The sequence below is a fragment of the Hemitrygon akajei genome, chromosome 6 (genome assembly GCF_048418815.1).
Source record: "Hemitrygon akajei chromosome 6, sHemAka1.3, whole genome shotgun sequence".
Classification (NCBI taxonomy): Eukaryota; Metazoa; Chordata; class Chondrichthyes; order Myliobatiformes; family Dasyatidae; genus Hemitrygon; species Hemitrygon akajei.
The window spans coordinates 37,255,602-37,269,291 of record NC_133129.1 but is presented as its reverse complement, the minus strand read 5'-3'; the positions used below and the strand labels follow the sequence as shown (position 1 = coordinate 37,269,291).

General features: G+C 42.4%; 1 protein-coding gene across 4 annotated transcripts in view; it reads left to right on the top strand.

Moving 5' to 3' along the window:
- Positions 1 to 13,690, top strand: part of LOC140728965 (EF-hand calcium-binding domain-containing protein 6) — an 83,540-nt gene that overhangs the window by 18,683 nt on the left and 51,167 nt on the right. For all 4 annotated transcript variants that reach the window (XM_073048137.1, XM_073048138.1, XM_073048134.1 and 1 more), the window contains 4 exons: positions 2,844 to 2,950; positions 5,028 to 5,128; positions 5,215 to 5,292; positions 12,817 to 12,990. In XM_073048137.1, coding sequence (XP_072904238.1) covers positions 2,844 to 2,950; positions 5,028 to 5,128; positions 5,215 to 5,292; positions 12,817 to 12,990 — 460 coding nt within the window. The remainder of the gene's footprint in view (positions 1 to 2,843; positions 2,951 to 5,027; positions 5,129 to 5,214; positions 5,293 to 12,816; positions 12,991 to 13,690) is intronic.

Genomic DNA, 13,690 nt, shown 5'->3' with positions numbered 1-13,690 from the left:
GGAGTATTGACCTCTTCATCCTGTCAGAGGAGCATTGCATCGATAGTAACCTGTCGCTGAAACTGCTTCTCTGTCTCTGGATGGTGCTATGTAGAGGATGTTCAGAGTTTTCCATAATTGACCGTAGCCTACTCAGCGCCTTCGCTCAGCTACCGATGTTAAACTCTCCAGTACTTTGCCCACGACAGAGCCCGCCTTCCTTACCAGCTTATTAAGACGTGAGGCGTCCCTCTTCTTAATGCTTCCTCCCCAACACGCCACCACAAAGAAGAGGGCGCTCTCCACAACTGACCTATAGAACATCTTCAGCATCTCACTACAGACATTGAATGACGCCAACCTTCTAAGGAAGTACAGTCGACTGATACAGTTGAGATAGACTGAGGAAGCAGAATTAAAGATAAGAATGTCAAAACTTAGACCCAAGACCCTGACAATCCCAATGGTGAAATGATTAAAATCAGTGTAAAAGGACAAATTTGGATGATAACAGAGATGTATTGTTGTATCACTAAAGGAGGTTACTGAGACAGAGGTGTAGGGAGATTTGGGATGATGAGAATTATAAAGCAAACTCTGTTCTGAGGAAGTAACAGTGAATTGTCAATCTGACCACTTTCTGATAGACCCTGCACACAATCACCTTTTCCACTTTCATTGCTTTGCCCAATCCCACCTCTTCCTCAGCTGATGAACTGCTGACACTCTTATCTGTCATTATTTTCCCTAGACCTGGAGTCATAGAGTTATACAGCTTGAAAATGGGCCCTTCAGCCCATCTGGTCCATACCAACCAAGATTCTTAGTTAGCCCCTTTTACCTATCTTTGGCCCGCGTCCCTCCAAAACTGTCCTATCCATGCAACCATCCAATTGACCTTCCTCCAGCATTTCCACTGGCTGCTCATTTCATGTACAGGCCACGCTCTGGGTGAATGAAATGCCTCTCTGGAGTTCCTATTAAATATCCCCCCTCTCACATTAAACATATGCCCTCTAGTTCTTGATTCTCCACCCGTGGGATAAAACTTCATTCTCCCTGTGGCAAACAATCTGCTGGAGGAAGTCAGCAGATTGAGTAACATCTGTGGGAGGAAAGGAACTCTGATACTTCCCATTGAAACCCTGCACCAGGACTGTTGCACTCACCCCACTTGACTGTGCGTATACTGTACACAGCTGGTATCCTCCCTTATTTTACCTACTGTAAAGCTGAGCAAACATAGCTGCTGGGGTCTCAACTCCCAACCAGACCAGTTTACTTCAAATCTCTCCACTTGCTGACCTGTACACATTCCCAGATCAAGCTCCATATTTAACTTACTCATCAATCTTATACTTTCCTGCATTGATACATTTTTTAATCCTTAAACAAAAATTTAAAGTACGGCTTTTGCGTGCAGGAGGACGTGGACAGGCTGACTAGCAGGGCATATGTGTAATGTATTAAGTTTGGGGTGTACAGCAAAGAATATGTAATAAATAGGAAGATATTAAATGGTGTAGAGGAGGGGATCCAACCTTTTTATTATGCCATGGAGCCCTAGCATTAATTGATGGGTCCATGGAGCCCAGGTTGGGAACCCCTGAGGGACAAAGGAACAGTAAAACTATAGACTCTCAAAGGAATGTCATTGTCCTGCTCAATTCACTCACTTGCTTGTTTGGGAACCCATAGGATTGAAATGTTCTTGTCATTTTCAGACAGCAGTTCAAAGTTCAAAGTAAATTTATTATCCAACTACATGTATGTGACCATATACAACCCTGTGATTTGTTTTCCTGCAGGCACACTCAATTAATCCAATAACCATAACAGAATCAATGAAAGACCGCACCAAATGGACACATAACCAGTGTGCAAAAGACAACAAACAGAAAATACAAAAAGAAAATAAATCAATAAATAAATAAATAATAAATATCGAGAACATGAGATGAAGAGTCCTTGAATGTGAGTCCATAGGTTGTGGGAACAGTTCAGTGATAACCCCTTTGGTTCAAGAGCCTGATGGTTGAGGGGTAACAACTACTCCTGAACCTGGTGGTGTGAGTCCTAAGGTTCCCGTATCTTCTTACTGCTGGCAGCAGAGAGAAGAGAGCATGTCCTGGGTGATTGGGTCCCTGATGATGGATGCTGTTTTCCTGCAATAACACTCCGTGTAGGTGTACTGAGTGGTGGGGAGGGCTGTATCCACTACCTTTTGTAGGATTTTCCATTCAAGAGCATTGGTATTTTCATACCAGGCTCTCATGCAGCCAGTCAATATACTTTCCACCATACGTCTATAGAAGCTTGTCGAAGTTTTGGATGTCATGCTGAATCCTTACATACTCCCAAGGAAGTTGAGCTAATGTGCTTTCATCTTACATGCTGTGCCAAAGACAAGTCCTTTGAAATAATAATATTGAGGAATTTAAAGTTACTGACCCTCTCCATCTCTGATCCCCTGCTGAGAACTGGTTCATGCACCTCTGATTTCCTCCCCCTGAAGCTCCTTGGTTATGCTGACATTGAGTGAGAGGTTGTTATTATGGCACCACTAGGCCAGATTTTCAATCTTTATCCTATATGCTGATTTGTCACCACTTTTGATGTGGCCTATGACAGCAGTGTTGGTTTTAGTATTGTTCTGTATCAAGAGCAAAGTGTCAGATATGGAGGACTCCTTTTACACCATTAATATCAATACAATGAGGTCATGTCGGGTAGGTAAATAATAATGAATGCATCAAGAAACCCTAAAATCTATAGAATTTGATTTCTATCTGGAAACATTGTTGTATTATTATGGTAGTTCATATAAATGAACACACACATTAATCTATAACTTATTGGAACAGGTCAACGTACAGACCTTGAAAGCCGTACGGAGAGCAGAATGAGCAAGTGTAGCAGGATTAGTAATACATCCCGCCCTGGAACTCAGCTCAGGATTGAGATTGATGAGGTATGTACAAGAATGTAGCTAACTTTTACAACATCACAGTCGTATATTTGGACTGTATCAGTCTGATAATACCTTGATTTAAGGTTCTTTGAAATTACTCTGTCCACACTAACACCCAAAGTGTCATTTTAATGATATAAAGATTTGCCAGAATCTTCACATCAATAGTTGGATAGATATTCAAAATCAAATCCAATCTTTCCCCAGTACTTGGAGGCATTGGTCATAATTCTTAAGTTTTGGAAACTGAATATCTGGGATATTTCCAATATATTCTTGTTGTGAATATGACTAAAATGCAATGGCAAGAAGGAAATTTGTCCAGCTCTTGGATGCTCTCACCTCGAAAATGTCTGCTAACATTCATGGACAGTATTAAAAACATAGACTTTGCCCGTTCTTGGGTCTCCTGAATTAGAAGTGTGGCCGATTGGGTGAAGCCTCCCAGAGAAGAAGTTTCTGTGTTCACAGTTATCAGTGGTACATAGATATGCCACTTTGCAATTTGATACATAGTTCTATAGACTACAGTTTATCCAGGTAATTTTTAGATGTGATGGTGTGTTTCTGTTTTCAAAGTCCTTTCACGCAGTGATTTCCAGATCTCCACCACTCTTTAAATGAAAACCAAAATTCCTCTCTTCTCTTCTACCTTTTCCATCTATGATGTTAAGCCTCTTCCAGATTGTTATGGACATCTCCCCTTCTGTGTATTCTGTCTCAACACCTCTCACTTCTGTGACTCTCTCACGTTGTCTCTGCTCTAAAGAAAGCAAATTCAGCATAACCAATCACTTTTTCTTTTTCAGTATATTACCTCACACTATTTTTGGATTGAATAACATTTCCCACCTTTTCATTACCAAATGCAATAGTGATAAATTTATACGAAATATTAGATTGATCACAATCAGAATATCCAAGATATCAAAGAAGGGGATCGGTTTTTACGTCAAATTTAATGAATTAGTGATATGGGAGGGCATACGGAAGTTAATTTTGTTGTCTTGAAAATGAGATTGGATCACTTACTGCCTAACTGCACTTGTGTACCAACTTCTGCCTATTTGAATAAGATCTTAAGAAGATAGGGCAAAATGTCCCTTTGTTCAGGTGCCAGTTTTTCATCAGCATTTTAGGGTCTTAACAGTGCACTCAAAGCAATTTTGAGTTTGAGTTTGAATTTGGGTGCGAGGTCAGGAAAGCCAAATTTATAGCTTGCTCCTATTTGTGAGTAAAGTTAATGTAATGTCTGTGCTCCAGCAACATACGTCATGTTCTTTGGAGCAGTACCTGTGGTGTGGAGACCATCAAGAGCTGCAAGAATACAATCCTAAAAATTCATGAGGAGTAGAAATCTTCAGGAATGTAGTGACACGGAGACTTGATAGTTCTTTTTCTCATTTGGTTCTTCACTGACTTATTCTCCTGGTCTAAACAAAAGAGCAAAACTTGCACTAAAGTTCCTGTCACCGTTGAAACTAAATAATTGTAAATGAGGACGTTACTTTATTTAGTTTAAACTACAAATGATTATGTTGTGTTGGAGTCTAGTAAAATCTGAAAGAGTTACTATAACAACACCCTGGTTATATGTAGGCTGGGACATTATAGAGGTTTTATGGCAGTTGTAACCTCCTTCACAAACATACAATTCCTGAATCACAATAACTGGCTCAGAAAGGGCAGGCCTGTGCGCTTTCAATGTGGTTGTGAGATGTTTACCATCAGCCAACTTTGCTTTAAAAGAATTCTGTTTCTGCGTTGTGCAGAGACCATTAAGATCAGCAAACATGTAACCAAAAGAATATGGAGGAAATAGAAACCCCCAAGGGAAACTGAAAGTTGTTTATGTGACCTGCACATTATGAACATTGGAATATAAGGGAAGCATTAGACCATTCAGCCTTTGAACATTCACCACCTTTCAAATAGGTCATAGGTGCACAGTACATCCATGTACCTTAGCTCCTCATCTCTTGCTGACCCTTATGTAGCTGAAATATAACACAGTTTAATCCTACTCTACAGAGCCTGTACATGGGGCTTTTCTCAGACATTGCCCTCTTTTTTTCAGCTGGAGCATCAGTTGCGTGAAAAAATAATATCTAGTGGCTACTTCGCTGTCAAACAGCTTTTCAAATCTAATGATCCTGAGGGAAGAGGGCAGCTTAACAGGTAAACATATTATTGATCATCCTACGAGGAGACAGTGCTAACAAGATATAATTGCATTAATTAATATATCACATTCATTTTCCAAGGGAAGTTCTACTTATGGTATTGTCAAAATTTCTGGGACGATTTATCTCTCCAAGACAGTTCCACCAACTTCTTTTGCGGTGAGTAATATGAAAAGTGATTCCTCTTGATTGAAAGCCTCTGTTTTATGTTTTCAACAAAACTAGAGTGCTGATGAGTTTTTATTTGAATTACTTTTACCTGCAGTAGTGTCGGTGTGTGTAGTGGTTTTCAAATGCAAAAGTGTACTGAGAAAGAAGGGGTTTATTTCTTGAGTGGGCTTGCCCATTGGTTCTCAGCCCACTGTAACTGTTACAGAGGGAGAGAGGAATCCAGTGAGAATTTCTAAAAGGGTCGTAGGGGTTAGCCAACAATTTTAAAAATAAAGAATGACAAAAATCCTAGAAAAATAACCCTGTGGGAGAAACTCAGAAAAACTCAAGACCTGCAGTGCTTTGGCAACCCCTCTTTGAAATGTACCCTTTGCTGATTGTTCTGTACTGTGTAGATAAAAGGCCTGGTAAGGATTGCAGTTAAGTTTAGAATAACATTGCTGCTTGACAGCAAGGCAAATCCAAACATTAGAAACAAAGAATTGAGTAGTGTTAATCGGATATGGATGTGGAAAGTTAATTTAAAATACAATACACAACTAGAAGGAGTATAAAATTATACAACTATTTAGAACATAAGACACAGGGGATATTAGGCCATTTGGCTCATCAAGTCTGCTATGCTATTCCATTGTCACTGATTTATTTTCTCTCTGAACCCCATTCTCCTGTCTTCTCCCTGTAACCTTTGACACCCTTATTAATCAAGAACCTGTCAACCTCCACTTTAAATATACCCAATAACTTGGCCTCCACAGCTGTCTGTGGCAATGAATTCCACAGATTCACTGCCCTCTGGCTAAAGAAATTCCTCCTTATCTCTGTATGAAGGGCCATCCTTCTGAGGCTGTATCCTCTGGTCCTACACTCACCCCCTCACCCGACTATAGGAAACATCCTCTCCAAGTCCACTCTGTCAAAGCCTTTTAATATTTGATAGGTTTTATTGAAATTCCCCTCATTCTTCTAAACTCCAGTGAGTACCGGCCCAAAGCCATCAAATGCTCCTCATGCATTAACCCTTTCATTCCCGGTATCATTTTCGTGAACCTTTGAGCAGCGGCCACTTGGAGAGATCAGAAGCCTGAGAAGATGTAGTTCACGCGGGTTCATCGATTGAGTAGAAAAGGCAGCAGCTTGCGGCAGTTTGGAGCTTTGAGCAGCAGCCAACTAGCATTCATGGTTGTTTGGCAAGAACAAATTAAAGTAAGGTGGGGCAAACAGAGCGGCCATCATTGGAGTGGACAGAGTTAGAGTGGAGATTTTGAGGCTTCTGTGAGGAGAAGGCAAAAAAAAAGCTGTAGGTAGCATTTTTTTTCTCCCTCACAGTTTATAGTTTATCCTTCTTTATATCTGCTCAGTTAGGAACAGTAGCGATGTCAGACAGGATAGTGGAATGCTCCTCTTGCGGGATGTGGGAAGGCAGGGAGACGTCCAGTATCCCTGACAGCTACAACCACGAGAAGTGTATCCAGCGGCAGCTTCCAACACACTGCATCAAGGAGATGGAGCTGGAAGTGGCTGAATTCTGGATCATTCAGGAGGCTGAGGGGGTGATAGATAGGTCATATAGAGAAGTAGTCACACCTATGGTGCAGGGCACAAGGAACTGGGTGACAGTCAGGAAGGGGAAAGGGGTTAAACAGTCAGTGCAACGTACCCATGTGGCCATCCCCCTCAACAAAACTTTGGATACTGTTGGGAGAGGGGCAGGGATGACCTAGCAGAGGAAAGTCACAGTGGTCTGACTCAATCACTCTGGCACTGAGTCTGGCTCTGCAACTCAGGATGGAAGTGGGGGGGTGGGGGTGGAGGAGAAGAGGCGAGTGTGGTGATAGGGGCTTCGTTAGTTAGGGGAACAGAAAGGAGGTTCTGTGGATGAGAACAAGATTTCCAGATGGTATGTTGCCTCCTGGGTGCTGGGGTCCGGGACATCTCAGATTGAGTCATCTCAGCATTTTTAAATGGGAGGGTGACCAGCCAGAGATTGTGGTCCATGTAGGTACTAATGACATGGATAGGAAGTGTGCTGAGGTTCTGCAAAGTGAGATCAGTGAGTTAGGTGCTAAGTTAAAGGGCACGATCTCCAGTGTTATGATCTCAAGATTGCTACCCATGCCACATGCTAGTGAGGCCAGAGGTAGGAAGGTTATACAGTTTAACATATGGCTAAGGAGATGATACAGGAGGAAGGATGTAAGATTTTTAGATGGGTTCTCTTCCACGGAAGGTGGGACCTGTATAGAAGAGACAGTTTGCACCTGAACTGGAGGGGGAATGACATCCTAGTGGGAAGGTTTGTTAATGCTACACGGTGGGGTTTAAACTAGAGTTGTAGGGAGATGGGAACCAGAGTGCCAGAAAAACTAGTAGAGAGGTTGTGGAGACAGATGTTGTTACGACCTTAGACAAAGTCAGGAACCAAAAGGTTGAGCATGTGTGACTAGTGTCCTGAGCAGATATATTTCAAGTATCGTAGGAAAGGAAGATGAGCTCAGGGCATGGATCAACACCTGGAATTATGATATTGTAGCCATTAGTGAGACTTGGTTGCAGGAGGGGCAGGACTGGCAGCTCAGTATTCTGGGGTTCTGTTGTTTTAGACGTGACTGAGTGGGAGGGATTGGAGGAAGGGTGGTGTTACTAGTCAAGGAAAATGTCATGGTGATGCTCAGTCAGGACAGACTGGAGAACTTGTCTAGGGAAATGTTATGGGTGGATCTGAGAAAGAAGAAAAGTATGACCATGTTAATGGAGTTATATTATAGACCAGATAACAGTCCAAGGGATTTAAAGGGACAAATTTGCAGAGAGATTGGAGACTGTTGCAGGTTGTTATAGTAGGTGCTTTTAACTTTCCACATACTGACTGGGACTGTAAAAGGACTAGATGGGATAGAGTTTATCAAACGTGTTCAGGAAAGTTTCCTTAATCAGTATGTAGAAGTCCCGATGAAAGAGTTGATCTCCAATTAGGGAATGAGACAGGGCACAACACCGAAGTATAGGTAGGTGAGCATTTTGCACCCAGTGATCATAATGCCATTAATTTCAAAGCAAATATGCAAAAAGGTAGGTGGGTTGAAATTCTAAATTGGAGAAAGGACAATTTTGATGGTATTAGAAAGGATCTGGCAAGTGTGGATTGGGACAGGCTGTTTTCGGACGAAAGTGTACTTGGTAAGTGGGAGGCCTTTGATAGTGAAACTTTGAGAGTACAAAGCCTGTATGAGCCTGTCAGAATAAAGGTAAGGATAACAGGTGTAGGAACCTTAGTTTTCAAGAGATATTGAGACCCTGGTTAAGAAAAAAAAGGAGGTGCGTAACAAGTATAGGCAGATAAGAAAAAATGAGGTACTTAAGGAGCATAAGAATTGCAAGAGAACACTTAAGAAAGTAATCCTGAAGGCTGAAAGAAAGCATGAGGTTGCCCTAGCAGACAAGGTGAAGGAGAATCCTATTGGATTCCACAGATATGTTAAGAGCAAAAGGATTGCAAGGGAGTGTGAGGTTTTGCACTTTGGTAGGACCAAGTGGGGTAGGTGTAACACAGTGTACGCTAGGGCACTGGAGAGTGTGGTTGAAAAAAGGGATCTGGGAGTACAGGTCCATAATTCGTTGAAAGTGGTTTCACTGTCGATAGCGTCATAAAGAAAGCTTTTGGCACATTGGCTTTCATAAATCAAAGGACTGAGTACAGGAGATGGGGTGTTATGTTGAAGTTGTATAAGATATTGGTGAGGTCTAATTTGGAGTATTGTGTGCAATTTTGACCACCTATCTACAGGAATGATGTAATAAGGTTGAAAGAGTACAGAGAACATTTATAGGGATGTTGCCGGGTCTGGAGGACCTGAGGTATAAGGGAAGATTGAATAGCCAGGTCTCTATTCCTTGGAGTGTAGACAAATGAGAGAAGATTTGATAGAGGTATACAAAAATATGAGGGGTATAGATAGGATATAGCAAGCAGCCTTTTTCCACTGAGTTTGGGTGGGACTACAACCAGAAGTCATGGGTTAAGGGTGAAAAGTTTAAGAGGAACATGGGGGGAAGCTTCTTCACTCAGAGGGTCATGAGAGTATGGAATGAGCTGGCAACACAAATGGTGCATATGAGCTCAACTTCAATGTTTAAGAGAGAGTTGGATCGGTACGTGGGTGGCAGGGATATGGAGGGCTGTGGTCCCATGCAGGTCAGTGGCAGGAGGCAGTTTCAATGTTTCAGCATGAACTAGGTGAGCCAAAGGGCCTGTTTCTGAGCTGTCCTTCCCCTGGGCCCACTCCAATGCCAGTTCATCCTTTCTTAGATAAGGGGCCCAAACCCGCTTATAATACTCCGTGCTCTCTGACCAATGCCTTATAGAGCCTCAGCATTCTGAGAGGTCCAGCATAGGTCCTATACATCACCAAGTCATTTCAACTTAAGCAATGTCAATCAGTAAAGCACAAAGTGTCATTCCAGTACAGAGTGCAATTTGGATACCAGTTTGTTTATCATATGGCTAGTGAAGCACAGATAGAGTAAAGAATTTACATAATGGTGTAGAATGGATAATACATCCAGTGCTGTTTATGCATGCCAATAAGAAAAAATACAAAGTTTTTACAAAATATTGATATGTATTTGTTCAGTATTATTGCCATCATAAAAGTTATGGTTTATAAGCAGAGGGCCATTTTACTTCTAACCTCATCTTGGTTACCCTCGCTTTTCTAAGAAATTCTCTTTGCTTTTTGTTTGCACCCACCCTTTCTCCTTTCTGTTTGAGCCTTAAACTTCCCAGTATCGCGCTCTCTTTTGAAGAGCACAGAAGAGTAAGAAGGAAGGAGAGGCTACCTGACCCCTCGAGCCTATCTGGCCGTTCATGCCTGCTCTATTCCATGCCTTCTGTGCCATTTCCACATTCAATGGGCTGACCTTTCAACCGTGACCTTTACAGCGCCAACAGCTGGAAGATCAGTGTTTAATTGCTGCCACTGTCTGTAAGGAGTTTGTATGTTTTCTCCATGACTGCAGTTGTCCTCTGTCCTCTCCAGATGCTGCGGTTTCGCCCCCACGTTTCAATATAGAACATAGAACAATACAGCACAGTACGGGTCCCTTGGCCCACAATGTTGTTCCGACCTTTAAACCCTGCCTCCTATATATCCCCCCACCTTAAATTCCTCCATATACCTGTCCAGTAGTCTCTTAAATTTCACTAGTGTATCTGCCTCCACCACTGGCTCAGGCAGTGCATTCCACACACCAACCACTCTCTGAGTGAAAAAACCTTCCTCTAATATCCCCCTTGAACTTCCCACCCCTTACCTTAAATCCATGTCCTCTTGTATTGAGCAGTGGTGCCCTGGGGAAGAGGCGCTGGCTGTCCACTCTATCTATTCCTCTTAATATCTTCTATACCTCTATCATGTCTCTTCTCATCCTCCTTCTCTCCAAAGAGTAAAGCCTTAGCTCCCATAATCTCTGATCATAATGCATACTCTCTAAACCAGGCAGCTTCCTGGTAAATCTCCTCTGTACCCTTTCCAGTGCTTCCACATCCTCCCCATAGTGAGGCGACCAGAACTGGACACAGTATTCCAGGTACTCAATGATGTACTTGTCAGGGTTAGTAAGTTGTGAGTACGCTCTGCTGGCACCAGAAGTGCAGCAACACTTTCTGGCTGCCCCCAGCATATCCTTGGAATGCGTCGGCTGTTGACACAAAAGATGCATTTCACTGTATCTTTCGATGTACATGTGACAAATAAAGCTAATCTTTTAATCTCACTTTCACCACAGCTTCACCAGAGTTCCTGTTCAAGTACAGCACCTTTCTAATTCCTTTCTGAGATTTACTAGTGAATTTACTTCTATTATCTTTTCTGGCAGAATTTTTTGATAACAACAAGTTACATAAAAGTAAAGATCCCCCCTCTGAAAGTTGATCAGAAATTCTTGTCCATTGCCATGTCAGCTCTGAGTAGAAATGATTCAACTTCCACAGTCAAATCCCCAGTTAAGGACGTATAGGAGCAGTGGAAGGATTAGTGGAGAAATACACCTTCAGACAGCTTTTAGAGATAGGACACATGAGGAATTAGTTCTTGTAAACTTGCTAGAAGGATGCCAATGTTTGTGAAACCATATCAAACGCGATGAGGCCACACTCAGGTTGGAGGAGTAACACCTTAAGTTCTGTCTCGGTAGCACCCAACCTGATGGTATGAACATTGATTTCTTGAACTTCCAATAATGCCCCCTTCTTTCACCATTCCCCGTCCCCTTTTCCCTCTCTCACCTTATCTCCTTGCCTGCCCATTGCCTCCCTCTGGTGCTCCTGACCCCTTTTCTTTCTTTCATGGCCTTCTGTCCTCTCCTGTTAGATTCCCCCTTCTCCAATCCTGTATCTCTTTCACCAATCAACTTCCCAGCTCTTTACTTTACCGTACCACCCCCTCCCCCCCCCCCCCCCCCCGGTTTCACCTACCACCTTGTGTTTCTCCCTCCCCTCCCCTACTCTCCCACTCTTGACTCCTCATCTTTTTTCTCCCCAGTCCTGATGAAGGGTCTCGACCCAAAACGCGACTGTACTCTTTTCCATAGATGCTGTCTGGCCTGCTGAGTTGCTCCAGCATTTTGTGCGTGCTGCTTGGATTACCAGCATCTGCAGATTTCCTCCTGTTTGTGAAACAGAAGGGAGTCACTGCCTTAACGAAGAGGAGAGAAATAAGCAAAGAGTAAGACTGGGAAAATGAAGTAGGTCAGTAGGAAAAAACATGGATTTGAAAGATCAGGTGTAATCCAAGTTGGTACAATCTTTCATTGATTCTGTAATCTTTATAATTCCATAGATTTATTGAGAATGCCTGCAAGAAAATGAATCTCAGGGTTGTATGTGGTGATAAATTTTCTTTGAACTTTTGAACAATAAGCCTTACAGAAAAGATATTAGTAAGATTGAAATTTACTTAGGTGTTGCCGGGCCTTGAAGGCCCGAGTTACGGGGAAAAGTTTCACAGGCTAGGACTTCATTCCCTGGAGCGTAGAAGAGTGAGGGGAGATTTGATGGAGTAAACAAAATTCTGAGGGGTATCAACAGGGTAAATGTAAGTAGGCTTTTTCCACTGAGGTTGGGTGAGACTAGCACTAGAGGTCATGGGTTAAGGATGAAAGGTGAATTATTTAAGGGGAACATGAGAGGGGGAACTTCTTCACTCAGAGGATGGTGAGAGTGTGGAACGAGCTGCCAGTAGAAATGGTGGATGCAAATTCAATTTCAATATTTAAGAAAACTTTGGATAGGTGCAAGGATGGGAGGAGTATGCAGGGCAATGGTGTGGGTGCAAATCAATGGGACTGGGCACTGACTAGATGGGCTGAATGGCCAGTTTCTATGCTGTAGTGCTCAATGAATCTCTGACTCTAAATGTAAACGATGCATTTACAATAGACCATAAAGATGAAAAACAGAGATGGACAGCAACACAGCAGTTCATTTTTCCTTCTAACTTTTGTTATATCCAGGTTCAAACTGAATGAAAAGGCGATTATTAAATGTGATGAATTTTATGCAGCTGCCAAGGACCCGATCCCCACAGGAGCCACCTCATGGCTCGATCCAATAAGTCGACCTAGCGATAAGGTTCTGATGACTGCATCACAGGTGCACTCTCAGCTGAAGGAGAAAATAAGACAGAGGTAGGCCTCATGACAGGTCATTCATCTGCTCAAAGGAACTTGAAAAGTATCTCATCTGTGATTTTACTTTCATTACATTAACAAAATGATGCACTTATTTAGTGATTTTTATGACCTTAATATGTCCCGAAGTGGTTCAAAGCCAAAGTCCACACATGACTGGTTCGGAGAATTCAGGCTAAAAGTGGATGACAGAGATGAGGAGAGACGTATGCTGGTCAAAAATAGATAACCTTCCCCTTACCCTGGAGACCTTGTATCGGATACATTAAAGATACACAGTGCACTGCACCTTTTGATGTTTCAATAAATGATTACTGCATGTCATCAATCAGTAGTCAACTCACAAGTACATCTCTTGCTATCTCAACACACAAATTTAGCCAGTTGAAGTGTTCCAGTTTAAATAATCTCCATCTGTAAATTCACTGAGTAAAAGCTGGAGTCCCCAGACTGCACAGGCTGACTGCTGGTTTTCTGGGTGAAGATGGTCTATACTGACTACATTTCCTACTTGATACAGCTCCCCTGTATGGACCCCCTTTGTGCTAGTTGGAGCTGATTTGTACTTTGTAACAGTTTCATGTAAATAGGTCTTGCTGCTTGTTTAAGGCCACAGTGACAAGCAATGAATATTATCCATTGCTCACACCCTGCCCCGTACTAACACCGAGTGAGTGGAGAATGCTGGGAGATCTTA